This window comes from Hippopotamus amphibius, chromosome 12 (assembly GCF_030028045.1).
Source record: "Hippopotamus amphibius kiboko isolate mHipAmp2 chromosome 12, mHipAmp2.hap2, whole genome shotgun sequence".
NCBI classification, from domain to species: Eukaryota; Metazoa; Chordata; class Mammalia; order Artiodactyla; family Hippopotamidae; genus Hippopotamus; species Hippopotamus amphibius.
The window spans coordinates 62,321,092-62,347,499 of NC_080197.1; the positions used below are offsets into that span (position 1 = coordinate 62,321,092).

Consider the following 26,408-nt stretch of genomic DNA (forward strand, 5'->3'; position numbering starts at 1 on the left):
ACACTTGAATATCTTTCTTTCTGTGGGTTTATGATTGTGAGGAGAAAAATGTCATGTCTTCTTATCTGGACTCCTTGCCTCTCCCTCCTCCTTGATGCTGGGGCCTCTGTCAGTGTTAGCTGAACTAGACAGCTCCAGAAGGGGCGGGGCTGCAGGTGTCATGTGACAGCATTTATCCACCAAGAGCAGCAATTTATCCCTTCCCAAAGCATTCCCAACTGCACCTGGGTTCTGGGAGGGAAACCCTGAATGACAATTGGATATTTAAGAATTAGTTTAAAAATCCTGATTGAATAAGACGCCTCAGGTAAACACAATGTCAGCAGATCTACAATAAGTTTACTCTTTCCCTCTTTTTATCCACGGTGGGTTGTGATAAGGGCTGGCTATTAGAAGGTGCCACAGGCAGGCTTTGTGTTGGGAAGGAGGAGGCTAAGGGGCAAGGGGAAAAGAATAAGAGGCAGAAGAAAACGCAAAAGGAGGGATATGGTGAGAGAGAGTGAACAGGTTGGGAGCCGGGGGGAATGTGAGGTTAAGATTATGGTAGAAGGAAAACGTCATTCTAAAGTTTCTACTTTAGCAATCTGAAGTATGCACTTAGTGTAATTATGTCTTTGTATATTTCCCTGTCTTTGGATCATAACCTTTACATTATACCAAGAACGTTTGGGATTAGCCTCGTCTGATTTATGTAACCGAAGACCACAGGGACTGTTTCTGTCATGTGCACTGTTGAATTCTTAGTGCCCAGTGCATGGTCAGCATCAACAAGTATTTTTACACTTAATTAATTAACGGCTTAAAGTCCCAGACATTAAGTGCATGGCTAAAAATGTTCTTTGACTTCTTCAAGTTGTTGTACTTCTCTGATATTTTCTTTCCACAATTACACACATTTATCCAAAGGTTACTTAATTGGTAGGTTTCAGGATTAAATACCAGGCAGGCAGTGCTTATAGCTAATGAAGTATATATATGTTTTGCAAATTCAAGTTGTATTTTAGCATCTGGCTCAGTGGTAATGATGAAATATCAAGGTTTATAAATGTAGCCAGTTGGAATACTATAACTTTTGATAAGATTATAAAACTAGCTAAAGTAAAAATTATCTTCCAGTTTGTTCTAGGAAACAGTTTATATATGTCTTTCAATTAAGAGTGAGCTTGAAGTTTCCTTTTATCATTTCTATTAAGTAAAGGGAGTAGTCTTAAAAATTCCACTGCAAGCTATTATTTTTCAGTTTCTGTTTTCTCTGTTTTTACCAGAAATACATCTAACATACAATTATGAACTCTGATCTTCCACTTTACTGCTAGTTTGAAAATCTCAAGTCCTTTTAAAATTTTCTTATTTATCTTAGAACCTTAACAGTTGGTAAGGATTTGGCGAGTATATAACCTCATCTTGAGTTTTTAAAGAAAATCACATTTTTTTTTAAAAAGATGAAATAAGATCTTGACTAGAGAGCATATAAAAAAAAGTGTTACCAGAAGTAATATGTGAGAGGAATTCCATATGACCATTTACAGACTGTCAGTACACAGACTTTGTAACATTATTCTGTTCATATGCTTTATAAAACTTTTGTTTAAAATTTGATTTCTCCAAGTTTGCTACTGTTACCAATCTTTTCTGTATAACACACTTTGTTTTTTTTTCTAGGAAAAAATATGATTCGTGACCATTGCTAAATCAATTATCAATGAAAGCAAAGAGAGAAAAGGTACTACTTTAGTTATCCAAACCTTTGCTAACCTTGAATAATCGAACTCAGAATCCAAGGTTACATAAATATGGAAAAGAAACAAAGTCCAGTGAGGTTGAAATCTTAAACTGCTACTTATTTTAATTTGAATTGATAAGAGACTGCTTTAACAAAAATAGGTTGGAAGCTATGTGATGCAGTGGGACGAACATAGTTTATAGTCAGACACATGTGGGTGTGGATTCCGGCTACTCTACTTGTTGGCAAGTTATTGAACCTATCTGAACATCAATATCGTCCTCTATAAAATGTGCAGAGCTCCACAAATATTGCTTCGTTGTTCTGAGGGCTTAAATAATGTATGCAAAGTTCCCAGAATTTAGTAGGTGCTAAGTAAATAGTAGACTTTATAAAAGAAGTTTTCCAAATGCTAAAACTCTTGCTGGCATTTCACAGTAGTGTTTTGATGAAATAGACCCTTGCTCTTTAGACCATCTGTTTCAGCACAGCAGTAAGAATTCATTTAAAATGTAAATCAGAGCTTGTCATGCCTCTGATCTCTGCCATCCCAGTGGCTCCATTTCATTCAGTGTAGAAGCCAGAGTCCCAACAATGGCTAAGAAAACCGTGCATAATCTTGACCTCTGTGTCTTCTCTAAGCTTCTCCACTTCTCCTCTAATGGAATACAGCATTGCAATAAAAAGGCATCCTTTGTTTCAAACCTTGAGTAGGGTGCATTTCATGTAAGAATATTCTCTGACCTGGGACCTGAGTAGTTTCATTAACTTGTCACTTGAATTATATTTAATTAGTCTTAAACACTTGCTTTTACTATCCTTCAGAGAAAGGCTGTATGCTGGTTGCCTCCACGCTGGTCTCTTTGTATTACTATTTCCTGCAATGAATGAAATGTTGCAGTTAATTGTGTCCAGCTGAAGTTGTTTGCCAAAGCATTTTCAATGAATGACCATGGGAAAGGATTTGATATTACACCATTTTGACTTTTCAGTCAGTTTCATTTTTCCCACTCCTTTTTCTTGATAAACAAACATCTTCGGTTTTTGATCATTTATTCAGACAAACACTCCTTTGAGTTACCACTTTTGGTAGATATTAATTATTATGTATTTTCCAAATTAAAATGGAATATTTTAATCTGAAAAAAGCCTATTGAAAAGTGCACTTTATGGAATGTATAAGGCCTTTATAAGTAACTCTCGAATAGCTTTGGCGTAGAGTTTTCTGTTACCTCAACTGCAAAGATAAAGGGGGTTAATTTTGTGATATAACACCTATTTAAGCCTATAATTTAATGAAGGAGATTTCATAATAAGAGGCTTTTCCTCCTTTCTCTCCCTTTTAGAGTAAACTATATAAGAAGAAATGAGCCTTTCATTCTGTGGTAACAACATTTCTTCATATAATATCTATGATGGCGTGTTACAAAATCCCTGCTTTGTGGATGCCCTCAACCTGGTCCCTCATGTCTTTCTGTTGTTTATCACTTTTCCAATATTGTTTATTGGTAAGTAACTTACTGTCCTACAGTTCATCACCTAGTGTTTACAAGACGAGTCTTGTTAATGGCTGAGTTTTGTTATAATGTTGATTTGGTATAATGTTAATTTCTCCAGCATGAGACCTAGCATGTGAGTCTGTGGGAAAGAACAAGCAAGTATTTTGTTTTCCAATTACTTATGTTTTTGGCAGTTGATATTCTATAGATAAAGTAGAAGTCACATGCCTTCTTAGAAATGGACTTCAAGCAGCAGCAGTTTTTTAAAAAGAGGGGAAGAGAATTATATGAGATAGATCAAAAGTATTTGGTGAGTGCTTGCTTTGTACTAGGTGAAGAGAATGGAAAATGGGTAAAACACAGTACTTGCCTGGAATATTCATAGGAATTTTCCAGTGAAACAAATGTGTCAAAAAGTCAAGAGAAATGCCTATACCACCTTGTAAGCCCATTTACAGATACAGGAACAAATTATTCTGGGTGTTAGCCTGCCAGAGCAACTAACTCTCCTCAGGGCTTGTGGGGAAAATGCATAGAGTGACATGTTTGGGGACTTGACAGACATAGAGCATGCAAGTAAAAATAGGGTATGTTTCAGGCAGAAAGAGTACATGTGCAAACTATTTAGAAAGAAGTTAGCAACACAGTTTTCCCTATTATTTCACAGGTTACATATATATACGCACACAAAATTCAATTATTTAGATTATGTATAATTCGTATAACTTTTCCAAAACAACCAAAATAGACCTTTCAGAACTTCCCTGGTGACGCAGTAGTTAAGAATCCACCTGCCAATGCAGGGGACATGGGTCTGATCCCTGGTCTGGGAAGATCCCACATGCCACAGAGCAACTAAGCCCGTGCGTCACACCTACTGAGCCTGTGCTCTAGAGCCCATGCTCCACAACAAGAGAAGCCACCACAATGAGAAGCCCGCACACCACAAGGAAGAGTAGCCCCCACTCGCCGCAACTAGAGAAAGCCCATGTGCAGCAACGAAGACCCAATGCAGCCAATAAATAAATAAGTAAATAAATTTAAAAAAACAAAAACAAAAAACAACAAAATAGACCTTTTATCATTTTTTGATTATAAAATATTTTTCATATATAAACATGACAGTGATTAATATAATAAGCATCTATTGACTTTACCACACTCACTTTAAGGAATCTGACAGGATGAGTACCACTTCCTGAACCTCTTACTCTTCCCACATTCTATGTTCCTATCCTTTCAAAGGAGGTAACCACTATTTTGAATTTGTTGTTTAATATTCCCATGCATGATTTTGCTCATAAAAATAAATGAGAAAACGATCAGACTGTTTTCTTAAGAAAGCCAGCATGATTTAAGGATCTGCTTTAAAGAAAGGTTTAAAAATAATTTGTAAGCTTTTATTTCTTCATTGAACAAATCTTAATTGAGAGATTACTATGTGCCTAGCATTCTAACTGTGATCAAAGAGTTTCTGTTGTATGACATATATTATGCAGAGGCCAACATAACTCTTGGTACACAGTTATTCATGTCAAACAAATGCATAGACATTAAATATATTGGGACCAGCGTGGCCATACACTCGTTATTGTACGTGCGGTGGCATTTGTAGGACATTAAGAATGCCCTTTGGCCAAAAGTGGAACATTGTTTTTTATTGCAATTCTATAGTTAATTCCTTTTTGACATCCAGCTAACTTATTGAGAGCAATTATTATTACAGTACTGTTTGCACCTCTAGCAGGGAACACAGTGGCTGGCAAAAGGCTATTTGAATCAAGTGGAATTGGAATTAACATTGGTGAAGGGAAATGGTGGAGAAAAATGCAGACTATTCATCCAAAACATTGGCCACTTGAGTTAGTAAGACATGATAAATAAATCTCAAGGAAGTAGCAGGTATAAGGAAAATTCCAATGTTGCCAAAAGAAAAAGACAGAGCTTGCTTGCTAGAGTTTACAACTTATGCTCTAGTAGGATATGTTAACTGTAACTAATTTTCCGTTCTTTTGGGAACAACTAAGACATGAATTAGTATTCTTTTCAAAGAATGCTTTAGGGGTCCCTTTTGTCCAGAAATACAGAAATTTTTTTCTTCAGTACTTTTAGCACACACTCCCATTCATTCTTGAATTAATAAAAAAAATTGAGAAAATAATGGTGACAAAAGAGACAAGAGGGGGGTCCTTTCTTAACATGTCATATATGAGTTGCCATTGCTCTGTGTTTTTGAGGGGAAACCATCAAAATTTTACTGAATGTAATGTGGTGACTAATTTTTTTCTTTAGCGAGGAACTAAGGGTGAACCTATAATATTCTTGAGCCTCCTTAAAAGCTCATCAATCAACAAAGCTTTAGCTTTCTTTGAGAAAATACCCCTAGCACTGCTGACTAGTGCTGGCTAGGTTATAGGTTATCATTTTTCTTGCATGATATGCATATTATTGAGTTGCCTCAACCAATGGGTCCTATATTTCATCATCAAGCATGATTTTTTTATTTTTTTATTTTTTGGTCAATCCTCCCACAGATCCCATCTTTTGAAAGATTTGAGACTCCAAATTGCTTTTATTAATATCATTGTTAATTTGTTTTTCTTTTGAGTGAATCAGAGACCTGTCAGTAAGAGCTTAATGAGCATGAAATAACCAGATTGTCATCCAGAGTTTGTGTTATTCCCGAGCAAGGCAAAAACGTTAATGTGTTAACCTGGGCAGTCTAGGAAAAAGTAATTGCAATTGTTCTTTTTTTTTTTTTAACTTAATGAAAATGATCAGGATTTCTATTGCTATTCTAGAAAGGAATAAGGTTTCGGGACCACGCTCCCCACCCCGACCACCACCAACCATATCACAATGTAAATTATTTCCATGATTCTAATTGATCCTTTGTTTATCGCTTTACCTTTTTCAGGGTGGGGGAGTCAAAGCTCAAAAGTACAAATTCACCACAACACGTGGCTTCATTTTCCTGGACACAACCTGAGGTGGATTCTTACGTTTGCCCTCCTATTTGTGCATGTGTGTGAAATAGCAGAAGGCATTGTTTCAGATTCGTAAGTGACTCCACTCGGACAACGGGATTATGCGCTCCTAGTGGGTAGTTGGTAGGGGTAGTAATTAAGAGCCTAATGTACCAAGTCAGCCTCAGCTCTTTGATTTATAAAGTATTAGGCGCCACAGCTGTCACCCATTTTATATGTTGTCTGTATTTTTGTGGTGCTGCATCCTTTCTCTGATAATACAGGTTCAGATCTCTGGGGCTTGTGCTCATTGCTGTGCTTTGTTTCTTTGCTCCGTCTGTGTAGCCCTGGCAGAAAGTTCTCTCTTTGATGTTTACCATCTCCTTCAAAACAGACAAAAATAGCCAGAAAGATTATCTATATTGACTTATAGCTCTAATAGTTATATATTTATGAATAAATATATAACCATTTCTCATATATTTCAGATTACTTTGTAAAACAGCAGGCATTAAAGGAGTCTGAGAACCAGTGAGGATATGGCTACAAATTGAGGCAAAGCATGTAATTATTTCAAAACCAGGATTCGTCGTGAAATCCCTATTTTTGAAGGAATTTTGTCATTTTTATAAAAGAAGTTTGTATTAGGCAGTTAGAATATAATGAATTCTATTGGACATAATGTGCAAGAAATATTTTATCACATAGCAACAGCAAATAAACTCAACTAATAGGAAAATTTTGATTATGAAATTACGCTACATGGTATATCTTTCATTGAAGAATTGATATGAAAAGGTCTTTGAAGTCTAAAAGGAAAGCTTCAAAAATCATTTTCCTCTTACCTAATAAGAACCTCCCCTGATATCTGTTTATGTTTTCCTGTTGCAATTAACAAGGAATGAAACGAAGACTTTTATCAGGGAGTCATCTAATTTGTAATGTTTTATGACAGTTCTTTGCATATATGTGCACATCTTAGTTTCTGATTAAAAGGAAAATCAGAGACCCTAAGATATGTCACGTCTCCAAGCCTTTAGAAGCTTCTTGGCTGTTATCGTATTGAGAATTGCTTGCAACTCTTTGGCATTTTTGTATTGTGTTAGCATAGCCAATTTTAGTCTTCGTTTTTTTATTCCTTTAACATGTAGGCTAACTCTCCATGTTATTATGTGCTTGTATAAAATGGAAGATAGTGGAAGTCCCATGTGTCCTGAAAACTTGACGTCGTGTAGGCAGGGATGAGTCCTCCTTTCCAGCCTCATGGTTGCTCTGTAGATCCAGTCAGAGACTTAGGACAGAGGCTGAGCTAATAATGAGGACATGTGCTAATGGTGGAAACCCGTTTTATAGCGGTAGTGAAACAGGAGACCCATGCTAAAAAAAAAAACAAAAAACAGCAGAAATACACTCTTGATCTTGTGCTACCCTCTCCCATTCTTTAGCTACAGACTCTTCTCCTTCCTCTTTTCATCTAGGACTTTCAAAAAGACATCTTCCAGTTACTTCTGAACCCAGAGATTTTGTTTGCTTTCTTTCATGCCTTGTCCTATTCTGGAAACTGCTTTTACAAGTATCTCAAAGAATATTAATAATGCCCTCATGGCCAGCTTTTCCTCTTTAACACGCTTATTATATTTGACACTGTTGATCATGCCTTCCTTCTTTCCTTTTTTCTTTTCTTTTTAAATAAAATTTTAAGAACTATGTTTTACTTAAAATATCACAAATGCCCGTGATAATTAATGAAACAATGCGAAGACTTTCCTGGTTGAATATTTGATTTTCTTTTTCAGTAATACAAATATTAAAGCTACTGGTGTTTCTTTTGAAACATCCTGTTTTGCACTGGTTTTCATAGGAAGTATGCTCTTTTTTTATTTGTATCTAAATAATTTGTGATTCTGGTGGATTCCTAGGTCTAGGAATCATTTTCAGTTTGCTCTTTAGTCTGATTTGATTTGTTTATTATTAGAGCGTGTGATTTATTAAATGAATACCTTCTGGGATTTATTAACATTTTCATTATAGTCAAATATTTCATTATTTTATAAGTAATTACTGAATATTAAGAAATAATATATATTCTTTATAAGAGACAAAATTTTATTGAGTTTACTGATTGGATTGCTAAAGTCCTGTGTGTTCATTATTTTTCTATTATTTAATCAATCAAATTCTAAAAGTGTGCATTGAAATCTTCACTATTACTGTGTTTTCATTTATTTATTTATTTTAGTTTATGTAAGACTTTTTATTTATTATTTTACAAAATGGTTAAAATAAATATCTAAATTCCTTATACTTTGTAGATAAGTTTCTTTTTAAGCTCTTTATTGGAATATAATTTTTGCTTTACACTCTTGTACCAGTTTTTGAGGTACACCATTCAGGTTTTCATTTCTATCACTTTCTCTTTTTTGAAATTGTTCTTTTGTTTTCTGTGATATATAGTTTTTGGTTTTCTCTCTTTCTGACTAAAGATTTTCTGCTGCAATGGGATAGTTATGCTTCTACCAAAACACTGAAGTCTGCAAATCATTCCCTAAAAATAATAGAGATTAAAGGAGAGGATAGGACTTTGGGGCATCACTCAAAACCTATACTACTTAGTAAGTAGAGCAGTTACAATATGATAGAAATCTTAATAAAAATACTAGTAAGGTTTAAAAACATGTTAAATTACTAATAAAGAAATAAGGTAAATGTAAACCTTACTGAACCTTCTGCTGTCTTTATTAATCCTTTATTATTGCTTACCTTACTGATATTTGTTATTCTTTTTCTAACTTCTTGAATTGACTACTTTATTTATTATAATAATTTCTTATTGAATATGTTTAAGGTTATAAACTTTCTTCTGGGTATGGTTTTGACCACATTTCATAGTTCTTCGTGGGTAGTATGCTCATTTTTAAATTTTCTATATATTAAGTGTTTTTTTGATTCCTTCTTTGCTTCAATAATTAAAGAGTATTAGAAGCATTTCCTAATTTCTGTATTGATGAACTATTTATTTCCTACTTTTTCTTTTTGATTATTTGAACTATTTCTGGGAGGTGGCAGGCGGTTTTTAAGCCAGCTCTTATGCTACCATGGTACTATCACATTTTCGTTACCCTCTCTAATTAATAACTCCAGATATATCCCTGATTATGTCCCAAACATCTACATACACTTGCCTTTTAGACAACTTCTTTTGCATGTCTGTTAACACCTTCACAGTCCACACATTCCTCTCTGCAATGGGCTCTTCATCTTAAAATATTACCACCATCTCCCCAGGCACCCTGAGGATTATTCTCTACATCTCCATCACCATCACACTCATACCCTAATGCTGGTAAAGTCCTGTCCATTTTGACAGTGTTTTCCAAGTGTATTATTTCCTCCGTGTTACTGCTGCCAAAGCTTAACTCAGGTTCTCACCTGGTCTCTCCCCATAGTTTACTAACTACTTTCCCTCCTCTGTGTCTCTCCCGTCACCTCAGACACACACAGTACCTACCAACTCCATCACCCACACTACTGCCAGATTGATCTGTCTCTAAAACCCTAATCTGATTGTACCACTTTCCTATTAAAGTATTTCTGTTTTCTGCAAGATTAGATTTCAGCTCCTTACCACAGCATACAACACCTTTCATAACACATCTGATGTCAAACTTACTAAAGAACACTGAACTGCTGGAATTTTGCACACTCTATTCCCTCCTTTTTAAGTGCTCTTCCACCACTTTCCTGACGAGTGGCTTCCTTTTTACATTTCAGTTCTCACTGCCAACCATACCTCTTCTGAAATGACCTTCCCAAATATTCCTCTTTCCTTCACTCTTGAACTATTTACTTCCTTCTACCGTTTGTGTACCAATATATTTCAGTAATTTGAGAAAATGTAAATGTTTAACTGTATGGCATTATTAATACAAATGGACTTGAGGGCTGTCTACCATGTACATCTGTCCTGGAGTATTTCTGATCCACCTGAAGCTCTTTCTTGCCCTCAGAATGCAGTTCCGTGTCCTTGCAGTCACAGTGAATTGCTTGCAGTACCCTTGCATGTATCTGTACCCTCTGCCAGGAACAGTCTTCCTCTCCTTCCTCTGAGTAATAATTCCTTGTTCTTAAGGTCTCAGTTTAGAAGTCACTTCTGTCGCAAGGCTTTCTCTGTCTCAGGCACTAGCCCTGCATGCGTTCCCAGTCCCTTCACCTGTGTTACAGTTTCCTGTTTCCTGTTGTTCTTCTCAATAGACTCTAGACTTTGTGACCACAGACACTCTATCTTGTCTTGTCCATGCTTGCATCCCATAGTCTAATAGTGTCTGGACCAGCAAACGCATATGTGTTGAGTGATATAATGAAAATGGAGAAATCACTGAAGACCATAAAGTTTGGGAAAGCTATCAAAAGAATAAATGTAGTTTCACATACAGTAGAGTTCACATTCAGTTGATTGTTTTTACTTGCTTTAGGTGGTAAATTATTTCAGCAGTTCTGCCCTTCAATATAGGAATAGTCATATATTTGCTTTTGTTGTAAGCATTGTAACGTCCTGTTCAGCTGTCTTTACCGAACCCTCCATGTGAGGAGGAACCCTTTCAGGAGAATTATGTCTCCCAATGTAGTCCTCCTTATATGTTCTCTTAGTGTTCTGTATATAAAATACCTCATTCTGTATTTTAAATATTGCTAAGAGAATGTTTTCATGAAAAAGTTAGAAACAAAATGAGATGTTGTCTGGAAGCATCAGCTGTAGAAACTGATACTGTACCGCTCTCCGTAGACGGCGGGAGTCGAGGCATCTTCACCTCTTCATGCCGGCTGTGATGGGATTTGTTGCCACTACAACATCAATAGTATATTATCATAATATTGAAACATCAAATTTTCCTAAATTACTTTTAGGTAAGTATGATCAAGTGTTGTTATTGTTGTTTTTCCCCAAAGAGCTATTTGTTTTTCTTTCTCCTCATAGTAAATGCTCTCAGCATGGGTTGGGATTGGAAGGCATGAGAAAACCATAATAATTAATTCTTCTTTAGTCTCCCATTAAATGTGGAGGTGAAGTAAGTCGAGTTGCTCTAGGCTGTGAAAACTCCATCCCCACAGGACGTCTGATGAGTGAGTCACCCCAGCTAGTTCTACGTGTTTCTGCCTCTGGCTTGGAGTCCAGAGGCACTTTCCAAAGATCCAAGTCATGGATGCTGCGGGCATGTCACACTCCTCCTGGAATTGCTGTCCAGGCATCAGGGGGCCTCTCTGCCACGGAGTGTCCTTCATTGCATGCTGAAAACTATACTGTCCCGAAAAGCAGCTGCCCCCAAAGCACAGCCCCTCACATCTGCATCCTGCCTAAAGTTATTTTTTTCTAAGCCTTTCTTGCCTTCATGTCCTGTGGAAATCAGAGGCTGTCTAAAATCTTCCTAGTTTTATTTTTTACTTTCTGCTGAAATAATAGAACTCATCCCAAATAGTTACATGTAATACTCTGATGCATCCTCACATTCCTTGGTGTATATGTTCATATAGAAAACTGAGATGAAGATATAGAGCATGGATTATGCGTGGGCTTCAGGGGCCTGTGTATCTTCTAAAACAGGCGTCCCTAACCCCTGAGCCATGGACCAGTATCGGTCCGAGGCCTGTTAGAAACCAGGCTGCACGGCAGGAGGTGAGAGGCTCCGAGCAAGGGAAGCTTCATCTGCTGCTCCCCATCTCTCACATTACCGCCTGAACAACAACCCCCCCGCTGTCCGTGGAAAAACCATCTTCCAAGAAACCGGTCCCTGGTTCCACAAAGGTTGGGGACCGCTGCTCTAAAATGGTAGGCAGAATTGTATGTCTTTGCGTGAATAAATATTTGCAGTTTTCTCAGGTTCATGGATTTCCTTTGGTTGTTATTTGATGAAAATGACATTGACTACTGAATATAGCAATTAAGAAAAGGAATAATTAAACCACACAAATATTATTTTATTTGTTTATCCAGAGGACATTAAAATTTGAAATGAATAAGTGATAAGTGCTGATTATTTAATTCTGTGTTGTATCACATTATATGATTCAGCAAAGGTAATCAAATAAAAACAAGTTGTCGGGATTAAATATTAATTTAAAAGGCTTGTCTAAGTCAAAATTGTCTTAATAGAAAGCTGAGTGGTACAAAATTGCAGGCAGATATTATCACAGAAATCTTTTTATGTAGATGCCCAAAGAAAGCAATAGCAAAAATGTATATAACATTGGGAATTTGATACTATAGACATGAAGTTTTGGAAAAACTGATGAGGATTTAAGAGTTGCAAGACGTAATTAGAAAGGAAATGTGCATTTTAATAATATTTTGAAGGAAATGCAGTCAGAATCTGGCTTTACATATTTATGTAGATACAAGACACAATTTTCATGTATAGATGCAAGGTACAATTTGATCATATTTCTGGAAGGACTTATAGAGTTAAAAGCTAGTCTAACTTTCCCCTTATTTTTTTTAGAAGAGCCTAGAAGAATCACACATTTTAGAAACACAAAAGTAGTAATTTTGTTCCAACATTATGTTATGAACATCACCAAACATATAGAAAGTTGAAAGAATTAGATGAATACTCATTTTTCTACCACCTAGATTCTTCAATTTACATTTTCTTCTATTTTATCAAATACCTACATCTTTCCACTCTGTTCATCCATCAATTCATCTTAATTTTTTATGCATTTTACAGTAAGTTGCAGGCATTGCTGTTCATCAGTCCCTGGTTATTTCAGCATGTATATTATTAGCTAAAGTTAAATATTTGTTTGCAGTTCTTTTTGTGAGATAAAATTTACATACCAAAGTACAGAAATCTTAATCTGCTAAATGCACACACCTGTATAACCCTATCATGCTCTAGAATATTGTCATCGTCTGTGAAAATTTTCTTTGCCCCTTACTAATCAGTCTTCTTTTTCATCTCTGTAGGGGCACACATCTAATCTGATGTTTTTTCTCACCATGGATTAGATTTGCATGTTCTGAAACTTCACATAAATTGAAACATACAGTGTAAACTCTTCTCTGTAAGACTTCTTTCAGCATGATTTTTGGAGGCTCATCCATAATGTTGTGTCAATCATTATTTTATTCTTGTGATTGTGGGGTTGTATTCCATTATATGAATATACCACAGTTCTTCCATTCTTTTGCCAAGAGATCCCTGGACTGTCTCCAGGTTTTTGGCTTTCATGAAAAAAAAAGTTGCTCTAAACATTCATGTGAAAATATTTTGTGAATACATGTTTCTATTTCTCTTGGGTAAATACCTAGGAGTGGAATTGCTGGGTCATAGGGTGGGTATGTAAACGTTTGTATTTGTAAGAAACCACTAGATCTTTTCTCAGAGTAGTTTATTTTACATGCTCACTAACAGTTTGTAGGAATTCTGGTTGTTTCACATCCATTTCATCATCTTGATTTTCTAATTTAGCCATGCTGGTGGGTGTGTAGTGATAACACATTGTGGTCTTAATTTGCATTTCCCTGATGACTAATGATGCTGAGCACTTTTGATGAGTTTATTGGCCATTTGTTATCTTTGTGAAGTGCCTGTTCATATCGCCTGCCCACTTTTTATTGGGCTGCATTTTTATTATTGAGTTGTAGGAGTATTTTGTATATACTAGATACTAGTATGTCATCAGACACATGTTTTGAAATTATTTCCCTCCCAGTCTCTGGCTTGGGAACTCATTTACTTAAAGTCTTTTGATGAGCAGATTTAGTATATTTTATTATTTTTTTCATGCATAGTTATTGCTTTCTGTGTCTTAAGAAATCTTTGCCTTTCCTCAAAATATGTTTCCCTCATAGTCCCCTGTTTTTTTTTTTTTTTTTTAGAATACTTATAGTTTCAGTTTTTATTTTTAGGACTGTGATCCGTTTAAAATTAGTTGTGTGTCTGGTATGTAAGGTCGGTGTCAAGTTTCTTTTTTTTCCAAATGTATGTATATGTATTTGAGCACCATTTGTGGTCTATTGACTTTCTGTTTCTCGTCGGATTGCATTGGGACTTTTCTAAAAAGTTAAAGCAAATAACTGTTTAAGTATGGTCTATTTCTTGGCTCTATGTTTTCCATTCCTTTGATCCATTCATGGATTTTTATGCCATCACTATTCTGTCTTCATTACTGTAGCTTTAGAGCTCTTGAATTCATGTATTATGATTATACAGCTTGTTTTCTTTGTTTTTCTCCCAAGACCATTTTGAATATTTTAGTTCTTTTGCCTGACTGTATACAGGTTAGAATCAGGTCATAGGTTCCCATTTAAAAAAAAATTCCTTGGGGGCCTTGTAATAGGGATTGCACTGAATGTACAGAACAATTTGGGGGAGAATTGACATCTTAAAAATGTTGTCTCACAATCCTTTCTTTACTTTTTTAGGTCTTCTTTCATTTCCTGTAGCAATGGTTTATAGTTTCTAATGTAGAGGTCTTTCATGTCTTGTTAAAATGGAATTATATTTAAAATTTTATTTTCCCGTTGTTTCTGCCATTGTTTAAAATACGACTGGTTTTGTATATTGATCTTGTATCTTGCTACCTTGGAAATTCACTCATTACTTTTAATTATTGCTCTGTAAGTTTCTTGGGATTTTCTATATAAACAAACATACCATCTGACACTTGTTTCTTTTCAAACTTTATGCTTTTTTTTTCTTTTTCTTGCTATATTGCACTAGGTAGACCCTCCAGTAAAATGTAGAATAGACATAGTGAGAGTGAAATCCTTATGCAGCGCCCGAGTTTAGGGGAAAAATAGTATTTCATACTTAATTGTGAAATTGATTACAGGCTTTTTATGCAAGACCTTATCAGGTGAGTAAGTTTTTGTCTATGCAAAGTTTTGCTTTCTCAGAGGTTTCTTTTTTTTAATCATGAATAGATGTTGAATTTTATTGAAAAACATTTTTCTGCATCAGTTGCAACAATTATTTTTCTGTTAAGGTGTTTCTGCTGATGTACACTGATTGCTTTTTTGAGTGATAAAGTAACCATGCATACTGGGCTAAGCCACACATGGTCATGATTCATTATCCGTGCTATGTATTGCTAGAGTTTGTTAGGGTTTTTTACACTTAGGGTGAGGGATATTGGTCTGGGTTTTTTCTCTCGCAGAAGCTTTGTCAGGCTTCTATATGCTGGAAAATGTTCTCTATTTCTCTGTTTTCTGAAGGACGTTGTGTGAGATTAATTTCATTTCTTCCTTAAATGTTCAATAGAATTCCCCAGTGAAGTTATCTTGACCTGGAGTTTTACCTAAGGAGGGATTTTAAATTATAAATTTATTTCTTTATTATAGACTCTTCAGAGTATCTATTTCTTCTTATGCCAGTTTTGGTAGTTACAGTTTTTAGAAAATTTCCTCTTCTTTTTTTGAAATTACATAAGTTTATTTTTATTTCATTTTATTTTTTTGTTTCAAGGGAAGTTATCTTTACTTTTTTTAACTTTTTATTTTATATTGGAGCATAGTTGATTGACAGTGTTGTGGTAGTTGATAGTTTAGGTATACAGCAAAGTTGATTCGGTTATGCATATACATGTATCTATTCTTTTTCAAGTTCTTTTCCATTTAGGTTGTTACATAATATCAAGCAGAGTTCCCTGTGCTTTACAATAGGTCCTTGTTGCTTATCCATTTTAAATATAGCACTGTGTACATGTCAACTCCAAACTCCCTAACTATCCCACGCCCCTCATTCTTCCCCCCTGGTAGCCTTAAGTAAGTTCGTTCTCTAAGTCTGTGAGTCTGTTTCTGTTTTGTAAATAAGTTCATATGTATCATTTCTTTTTAGATTCTGCATAGAGAGAAAATTTCTATTTCATTTAAGTATTTTGATTCATTGTCATAAAATTGTTCAAGATATTCCCTGATTATCCTCTTTAAGTACATAGGATATGTAGGGGTAACTCTTCCTTAATTTCTAGTAGGGGTAAATCTGTGTTGTTTTCTTGAGCAGTCTAGCTGGGAGTTATCAATTTTCTTGATCTTTTCAGAAAAATCAACCTTGTTGGATTTGTTCATTTTCTCACTTATTCATCTTCTATTTTATTGCTTTTTACAGTTATCTTTCATGCTTTTACTGTGTTCATTGTTCTTTCCCTAACTTTTAAGATGGAAACTTAGGTCATTGATTTTGGACCTGTCAATTTTTTTCCAAAATAAATATCTAAAGCCATAAATTTTCCTCTAAGTATTATTTTAGTTGCAATTCTTACATTTTTAATCTGTGGTATTTTCATTATAATTCAGTTGAAATATTTTCTAATTTCCCAAGTGATTTCTTTTTTTAACATAAGGTTAATCAGAAATGTATTGTTTAATTTCCAAATATTTGGAAATGTCTAGATATCTTAGTGTGTGGAAAGACCTGAAGGTTACCTCCATTATCTCTGCCTGGTGTTCACACTCTATATACCTTGAGTGTGAGTGGACCTGTGACTTGAGTGTGAGTGGACCTTGAGTGACTTGAGTGTGAGTGGACCTGTGACTTGCTTCCAGTCAATAAGATTTGGCAAAGATGAAGATACCACATCTGTTGAGACTGCGGCCCCAGCCCACACCTGGATTACAGCCTGGTGAGACTCTGAAGCAGAGAACCCAGTTGACCAACACCGGGACCTTTGGTTCATAGAAACCGTGAAATAATAAATGGGTGTTGTTTTCAACTCCAAGCTGATCATAATTTGCTAAGCAGCAAGACAAAAGTCAATATGTTTATTGTTCTTAACTTTTTTTTTAAATTTATTATTTATTTATTTATTTTATTGGCTGTGTTGGGTCTTTTTGGCTGTACGCAGGCTTTCTTTTTAGTTGCGGTGAGTGGGGGCTACTCTTCGTTGTGGTGTACGGGTTCCTCATTGCTGTGGCTTCTCTTGTTGCAGAGCACGAGCTCTAGGTGTGTGGGCTTCAGTAGTTGCAGCACATGGGCTCAATAGTTGTGGCTCATGGGCTCTAAAGCACAGGCTCAGTAGTTGTGGCGCATGGGCTCAGTTGCTCCGCAGCATGTGGGATTTTCCTGGAGGAGGGATCGAACCCATGTCCCCTGCATTGGCAGGCGGGTTCTTAACCACTGCGCCACCTAGGAAGCCCCTACTGTTCTTAATTTTTAATTTAACTTCATCGTGCTCAGAGGACATTCTCTATATGATTTCCGTTATTTTAAATTTATTGCTTCTTGTTTTCTTAGTGAGTATATAGTGCGTACTAGTACCATGTGCATTTAACAAGAATGTATATTTTGAAGAGGTGGTGTATTTTATAATATTAAATGTCAAATAACCTTATGTCAAATATCAAGTAAAATAGTTCAAGGTGGTTGATAATGTTCAGACTTTCTAAATCTGCATTAGGCATATGTGTATTATTTATTGTCTTTATGAAAAATGACACATTTGTCATTATTAATAGTTTAAAATTTTTCTGATAATACTCTGTCTTGAAGTTTACTTTGATACTAATTTAACCACTCTGGATTTCTAATGTTTCTTGTTTTCAATGTATAGCTTTTTCCACCCACTTATTTTCAATCTACTGTTTCTTTATATTTAAGGTGAATCTCTTTAAATAGTGCATAATTTGGTCTGTTTACTTTTTCTAAATCCATTCTGACAATCTCTGTTTTTTAAGCTAAAAAAAGATATAAGTTTGTATGCCAATGTTCAGTTATTTTTTTCTAAGGAAGTTGTGACCACCCTTAAACTTTCTGGTTTTGATAAGTGTTGTCCAAGCGGAATTGTCTTATATGTATTTTAGATTTCTTTTTTTCATATCATATTCATTTGCACTGAGCTTTATTCAAAGTTGAAGGTATACTGAATCCTTGGCAACAGATTTCTAGGAAAGTCTGTGCTTTCATCTCATGTTTTCTGCAAAATGCTGGCTGTGGTTATGAGATGACATAGGTCCCTTCTCCTTTGCCCTGACTTCTTGTGGTCTGGTTTGCCCTGTAGGATCATTGTTCTTCTCTGTGTACTGTGGATGCCTGTGGTATTTTAAACCATTTGTATGAGAAGAGTCACTTACTACTTGAATTCTGATCTGTAAAGCAGAAACCCTATTACTTTGCTACATAGATTCCGTAAGAATTCCAGGGTAACACCCCTGGAAATTACAACACACTTATTAATGGATAGGTTACACAGATACCAGTTTGTGAATTCTTCATATAATCAGGGCTTCTAAAAAAACAAGACTGAAAGATAAAGTCAATTTTAAAGTCTATAGCATTACACGTAAGTGCTGAAGAGCATAGTCTGTCCTTATTTACGTCTCCTTGTGTCTGCAATCTGTGCCACATGATCAGAGTAGAGGCACTAATATTTTAAAATACTAGTCATTATCATACCTTCAATTCAAACTTCAAATGTGCACTAAGCATATTTGTTGTTTTCTTAACAAATAAAATCACCTGGAAATAGAGTATCTTAAATTGTCTTTGTTACTAAAAAGTGTTGTATTTATATTGAAATTTCAGTGAAATTTTAAAAAATAGCAGGAGAAGATTATATATTTTCTTTTTATTTTTTATTTTTCCAGCTTTATTCCTGTATTGGGTAATGGCCTTTATCACAAAAACCATAAAGTTGGTTAAATACTGGCAGTCCGGTTGGGGAGTATCAGACCTACGTTTCTGCATCACAGGCATAATGGTCATTTTGAATGGACTCCTGATGGCTGTGGAGATCAATGTCATTCGGGTCAGAGTAGGTATCTAGTGATTTTTGTGTAGTTACTGGAGTTCAAGACCCAAATATTAAAGATCATAGTCAACTAGGAATCATTAGTATTTGAGAGGATAAATAATGGTATATGATCTATGACTATAAATATAAAATTGAACTAATGAAGTTTCAGACTATTAATATTCCATAAATTTCAGTATGACCCTGGAATATCTTTATTTATTCACAAATATTGACTGAGTGCCTATCGTGTGCCAAACATTATGCTCAGTCCATATGATAGCTAAAACTGTTTTCATCAGGAAGTTCTACCATCCATGACTGGTCCAAAGCAAACCTGGTTTCATCGAACTAGTGTATTCTCAGAAATTTTGAACTGAAAAGAAGATAACCTAATTCAGTTTGCTCATTTCATTGATGAAGAAACTTCTGTAGAAATGGTCAAGTCTCATACCCAGTCTGTGATTACAAACCTATTGTACTTCCCGCCATATAACGCTGCCCATTAGGTAGTGTGACGTACTAGTGACTGATATTTCAAAGTTCATTTTCTGTCAGAGCACTGTGAATTTGCTATGAATGGCAAGATGCATGTTGCAATGGGTAGGGGAAAAAACAAACATCAGCCAGATCACAAATTAACAAGAGAGCGACTCAACAATGGTATTGATAACACATTTAAGCAATTTACAGAGTGTAAAAAGCTTCATTTTGTTGAATCTATCACTAAATATCATGAAATATCATGAAAGGATATCATGAAAGATTGATTTTTAGTGATAACTCTTTTTTAAAGGGATAACTGATTTTTTAGCATTGGCCCAAGTGTATTAAATGTGAAATTCTATTGACTGTGAATTTAACTAGATTCTAGTCACAACAAAAGGAAATTTTTTTTCTCAAAAGAGTATTTCAGAAAGGGATGGAAAGAAGTATAAAAATATAAATTTTGGCCTCATGAAATATAGAAAAGCTAAAGAATTTATTTTTAATGTGTGGAAAAAGAATTGGGTTGTTATTCTGTGGAATTTTTCTTGCCACAGAGATATGTGTTCTTCATGAATCCTCAGAAAGTAAAGCCTCCTGAAGACCTCCAGGATCTGGGTGTGAGATTTCTCCAACCATTTGTGAATTTACTGTCCAAAGCAACATATTGGTGGATGAACACGCTCATCATATCCGCTCATAAAAAGCCTATTGATCTGAAGGCAATTGGAAAATTACCAATAGCGATGAGGGCAGTAACAAATTACGTTTGTTTGAAAGATGCATATGAAGAACAAAAGGTAAGTTAGTATGTGTTTTTCATGTCCGTGATTGTAGAGAATGGGCCTATCAGTATAAAGGCTCTAAGCTTGAATAGTATCTACAGTTAAGGAAGAGCAGATTTTCTCAATCTGTCTTTCCCAATAGTTTTGAGTCATGTTAACTGGGCTGCTGAGGACATACCAGAAGAGCCAATGAAACATGGTGTGTTAGTTGCCCAGTTATTACATGAGGAGGGACAGAGCGAGCGTTGTCTTTTCTCTGGGACCAAATAGAAAGTTAGAGTTAAGTTCAGTAATTGTGTATGTCTGATGCTTGTCATCATATAATATTAATAATTCATGGAATTTTTATTGTCTTTTCTCAACTATCTTGTCAGTAATTTTGTTATATAAAGGAAAGATATCCATGAATCACTTTTGAGAAACTAAAATCCTTTAATTATTAATTAAAATTTGGACTCTATTTCAGACTTGGGGAACTAAATTAAATAAAGGGGCATCATCCACCTACTTCATGTATCATCCTATATGTCTGGCAAAATTGGTTTCTTCTGGTACTTTCTTTAGATATTTATAATTGCTTTTAAAAATTTAAATGTGAGAACCTTTGGATATTTTCAGTTTGTCTTGTCATCATTCTGAGTAGTCATATGTGCTATCCACAGTGGTAGATGTATTTTATATTGCTATCAGTTACAAATATTACTGTAATTAAAAATATGAGTATTTACACCAATATTGGAAGGGGATTGGGTATGATGGATCAGTTAAAGAGTTTTTGGCTGTTCTAAATCAAGATCAACAAAGCATTTATGGTAAATGATGAAAATGACCTCTGTTTTGTGTCAAAAATGTGTGTTATGAAATTAACATTGCAGGAAATGGTTACTACAAATGAACCTGAGTCATCGCTCTGGTTTCACCTCTGGGAAAAGTATTGCATAATATTTTAAAAACTTGTTTTCTAAAGTAAAGATTAACACTATAGCCTAAGCATAGTTTAAATTTTCTGAGTGTTCTTTATAATACAGATTCACTTACACTTGGTGTGTTAGTGTGTTTTACCAATAAACTTTAAAAATAATTGAATTATTCATCTCACAGGGAGTTGAATATGAAACACAATTGAACTCTAATGCATTGACTTCGCTTCTTCGCCACAATGAAGAAACTCTATCCACCTCTTCTCCAGGATGTAATTATGATTGTTCAGGTCTTAAAATCTTTTCAACAAATGATTATGGAAGTATGAGGCCATAAATTGGCTTAAGGAGATATGCCTTGCTTCATTCTGCATTTCTTTAAGAAATAACTAGGAAACACAAGTCTAACGTAACTTTTAAAAAAAGTATTGACCTCCATTTATGGAGATGGGAAATACCTGGAGAAGAAACAATTTGAAGTTGGAATGATCTCTTTTGTTTAGCTTGTAGTAACTTGAAAGGTGAATCACTTGTGATCTGCTAACTTCAGAAATCTTAACCAGATATCAGTAACCTGGACCTTTGCATTTTTACTATTTTCTTTTCCATACAGTGTTATTTGGTAATATTCATGACAGATTTATTCATTTTCTAAATCAAAGGGAATTAAATTTAGTTTGATCTTAAGAATTTGGGGTCATCCTTTGACGACTAAAAATAATTCAAACTGTTTGAAAAACTAGCTTGGTTACTCTTCATTCTACTTCATTAAAACACATTCAGTAGCTGTTGTTTGCAAAGGATGCAAGGATACCATACTATATATATTATATTGAAAGGGATTCAGTAATTTTTATTTTTAATCTTTTAAAATACCAGAAATATCGGAAGAGATTTCCACAGTTGCTAAGATTAATTGCCACTCTATTATTTTATTTTGGTTCATCAAGTTTTTTTTTTTTTCTTTCAGAAAAAAGTAGCAGAACATCCAAATCGGACTCCATCTATATGGCTGGCAATGTACACAGCTTTTGGGCGACCAATTCTACTTAGTAGCACGTTTCGTTATCTTGCTGACTTACTGGGTTTTGCCGGACCTCTCTGTATTTCTGTAATAGTTCAACGTGTGAATGAAACCCAGAATGGGACAAATAACACAACAGGAGTAAGTTTGTGATGCTTTTGAAAGGAAACATATTATTGGTAAATTTCTTTGTAATTGTTACTTTTTTAAAATGCAGTTTTATGAGCAGTTCAAACAAGCTTATTTACAAAGAATTGAAACCTTTTAAAAGAAAGAAAACAATTTTCCTTGTTGAGAAAAACGAGTCTATGTATCATCGAATGGATCTGGTCAACAAAATTATTTCTCAGATTCAGAGGCTACAAACATTTAATAAGCATTTATTGTGTGCCGGAAATGATGCTTGGAAATTTCATATTGATTATTTTATTAGATCGTTACAGCAACCCTGTAAAGAACTTTCATGCATGAGTACTTGTGGGTGGCTGAGTCACTTTTTTAGAGGCCTATGACCAATGATATTAGCAATGTGATTTGTAATATGTACTTTTCTCTTTTCCTGTATAGAAAAAGCCATTGCCCTGTTTCACAATGATTAGGACAGGTCACATTATACTTTTATTACATATTATGTTACTATTAGGGACTATGTAGTATAAGATATTTGCTGTTATAAATTTTTAATCTTATATCTCCTGTTCTTAAGAAAGTCTGCATCATGGACTTCCTAGTTTCTTTCTAAAATAAGAGTTGATTTCCCTAGTTTCACATATAGAAACTCTAGTCCAGATGAATCAGTTTTCCTTTTCTATTCTCTCAATCTAATTTCCTGTCCTCTTTTCTTTAGCTCTTAAAATTGTACCCATTTTCAAAGCCTGCTGTAAATGCTGCCTCCTTGGTGAACCTTTTCTGATTGCCTTGTTGGAATTGACTCTCCTTGGTGCTCTCCTTACACATTGTTCACTTCGCCTTGGCACTTACCATAAACGCTATTTATAATGAAGCATGTTATTTATGGATATGCTTATCTTTCTAGGTGGTGAGCTCTTTAAACAGAACGCTTATGAACAGTTCCCGTTTGTGCCCACAATGCTTAGCCCAGTTCCTTGCATATATTAGTGCTCAGTTGTTGTGGAGGTGAACCAGATATTTTACCATTGAATACACATTTGTGATGTTTTCTCCCTAGTAGCCTGATTTACATAGAGATATCAGAATTCCACATAGAATTCCATCATCTCTCCCTTACACGTATTAACCACATATTTTTCTGAGAAGGAAGAGAATTTACACCTTTGTATGTATCCCCAGGAAAGAAGAGGAAGGGAACAGAAGTAGAATTTAATGGATCTAAACCATAAAAGCTGAAGAGTGCCCAAATTGACATGATGGGTTGATTTGAGTGTTACTTTTCCCTCACTTCTACGAACAAGTTACCATATGCTGCCATTGCAAACAAAAAGCAGTTAATTTGTATATTCTTATGAAGACTTCAGTCAGAACCAACTAAAACAGTTTTTTATAAGTTGTGTTTTGTCACTGAAAGTGTCATATGGGCAAAATAAATAGCCAAATTATATATTTTATAATTTATAATTTATTTCATTATATGAATTAAGATGGATAAAGATCACAAAAAGTCAACTGTGTAGAATTATTTTAAATGAATAAGGCTATGGAAATTGTATTTTTGTCCCATTGGTCTTGCTGACTGTCAATTTTGTAGCTTCTCCTTCTAAATTACAGTCTAACTTCTATTTTGGTTTACTATTTTCCAGTTAACTAAGGTAGACTATATCTTTGAAGAAAAATGTACTCAACTTTAAAAAAAATTTAAATGTACCCTTTTTCCTACAATCAGGCATTTCCAGCAATCTTAATGATCAATTTGGGATTTTATACGTTGAACTGGTTTGTATCTGTATCTGTGGATATTATGAGGAAAAACCAAAATTGCCTTGCTGTGGCTCACTCAACTGCTGTATTATAGAGATGCTGAGTTTTTATATCTAACAACCATGTATCATTTAATAAATGCAAACTGTACACCAGTATATGAACAGTTTTAATTTATATCTTTTTTTCTTTTGGGATAAGACTTCAGAAACCCTCTCATCGAAGGAATTTCTTGAAAACGCCTATGTTCTAGCAGTTCTTCTGTTCTTGGCTCTTATTCTGCAAAGGACATTTTTGCAGGCTTCCTACTATGTAACCATAGAGACAGGCATTAACCTCCGTGGAGCCCTGCTGGTATGTACCAGCTTTGAATGATCTTGGCCTCTTGAAAATGCCACGTACCAGCCAGTGATAGGAATGGTAGAGGCTTCAGTTTTGTTTTTTTCTTCCATTTTCACTTTGATATTATAACATCAACACTTCTAGGATCTACTTTATAAAAAAGAATCACAGAGTTGATTAATAAACCCACTGAATTAAAAATAATATTTATAGTAATATATTAAAATATTTTGAAATCTTGTGTTTGTTTATTTCTGTTACTATTCATTCCAGAGATTATGTTTAAATTTGAATGTATGTTTAGATTATATCACCAGAAAAAATAAGTTTATATTTAGTTGAGGATCAAAAGTAACAATACTGAAATGAAAATAGTGGTTGACTTAAGATGGCATTATAGGGTTTTTCTCCTTTTTTAAAAAAAAGTTTTAAAATGTTATTGTTTTTCAATGAAAATAAATAAGCATAGTGTTGACTATTAAGTTTAGAGCTTCAAGTACATTTCTTTCTTTCTTTTTTTTTTTTTTTGCAGGCCATGATATACAATAAAATCCTACGGCTTTCTACATCTAACTTATCCATGGGTGAGATGACCCTGGGTCAGATCAATAACTTGGTTGCCATTGAAACCAATCAACTCATGTGGTTCTTGTTCCTGTGTCCCAATCTATGGGCTATGCCAGTTCAGGTAGATCAATATAAGTAAGATTCTTATTTGCAGAGGAAATAAGAACAAGAAGATATCACAGCTTTAAAATTTGTTTGCCTTTCCATTTATAATGGAAATCCAAATCAAAGTGTATATCATTCACAGTGCTTGGCACAAAGTAAAGATTTAGAATATGCTTTGTTTCATTTTATCAAAATGTGTTGGGGCTTCCTAGATGGCGCAGTGGTTAAGAATCTGCCTGCCAATGCAGGGGACACAGGTTCGATCCCTGCTCCAGGAAGATCCCACATGCCACGGAGCAACTAAGCCCATGTGCCAAAAAAACAAACATAAATAAAAGTGCTTGGTTTTAAAAAAAAAAAAAAAAAAAAAAAAAATGTGTTTATACACAGATCAACTAGGGAGTTGCCTACATGGTGTAATTTAAAGTGCATCACAAATTCCAGGTGGCCTCTGGATGCCTGCATTAGAGGTGACCTGAAGGAAACTTTCATTTCGGTTGGAATTCCCAAAGAGCCTAATTGGTTAGGCATTAAACATGTGCCATTGCCTCCAGAAGGTCACTCGTAAGCTGTTATCATTGGCATATAGGCATGGGTTAAAGGCTTTAACTGCATGGATACAATTCATTAGTTGACATCTTGAACCACGATAAGCTGAGCTACTGGAAAAAAAAAATTCAGCAGATTTTGTTGTTGCTGTTGCTGTTCATAGATGTACTTTTCCTCTAGGCCGTAGTTATTGGGAATCTCTCTTCTCTTTTCCTGTTATCCCTTCACATTTTGTGCTGCACTGGGTTTGATTAAGTCCTCTCTTTTTCCATTGCTGTTCAAGCCAGTGCATAAGACTTGGAGATATACTAATTTTATTGCTGTTTTTTTTTTTTAAATTATACTCTGCTACCCTTATTTTCCCTTTTTATCATTTGTCTCGTTACTTTGCTCTTACATGTATATCTTTGGGAACTGCTTGAACGTAGCAGAGTTTATATCATGCATACATTTGCATTCATATCACTACTGTCAAGAATTCACTTTCTTTTTGGACCCCAAAGAAAGGGTCTTGGGGCAGGGGGTCTTTCTAATGTAAAGCCACAGTTCTCAAGCTGGGATATGCAGCAATGTTCAAGGAAAAAATGTGAATTCTTAACAAAACAGATATTTTATGGCATGTTAATTTCATTGCTAATTTTGAGGGTACTCTTTTATATTTAAAAAGAAATAATATATTAAAATGCAACATTTTCAAGAATTTTAGAAGTTCAATATAAACATTATTATGGCTTGTGAAAAAAATAAAGAATTTCATTCCCCACACTACAAAAAAAAAAAAAAAAAAAATCAGTGAGAGAAGAGAGCAGGGTTAAATCCT

At 34.8% G+C, this 26,408-nt stretch overlaps 1 protein-coding gene across 1 annotated transcript in view; it reads left to right on the plus strand.

Moving 5' to 3' along the window:
* The window catches only part of ABCC9 (ATP binding cassette subfamily C member 9), a 142,526-nt gene that overhangs the window by 1,377 nt on the left and 114,741 nt on the right, over positions 1 to 26,408 (plus strand). The window contains exons 2-10 of the mRNA XM_057702727.1: positions 1,663 to 1,723; positions 3,070 to 3,231; positions 6,140 to 6,281; positions 10,972 to 11,093; positions 18,769 to 18,935; positions 19,958 to 20,200; positions 22,076 to 22,270; positions 24,227 to 24,379; positions 24,900 to 25,055. Of these exons, the coding sequence (XP_057558710.1) occupies positions 3,090 to 3,231; positions 6,140 to 6,281; positions 10,972 to 11,093; positions 18,769 to 18,935; positions 19,958 to 20,200; positions 22,076 to 22,270; positions 24,227 to 24,379; positions 24,900 to 25,055 (1,320 nt within the window). The 5' untranslated portion in view covers positions 1,663 to 1,723; positions 3,070 to 3,089. The remainder of the gene's footprint in view (positions 1 to 1,662; positions 1,724 to 3,069; positions 3,232 to 6,139; positions 6,282 to 10,971; positions 11,094 to 18,768; positions 18,936 to 19,957; positions 20,201 to 22,075; positions 22,271 to 24,226; positions 24,380 to 24,899; positions 25,056 to 26,408) is intronic.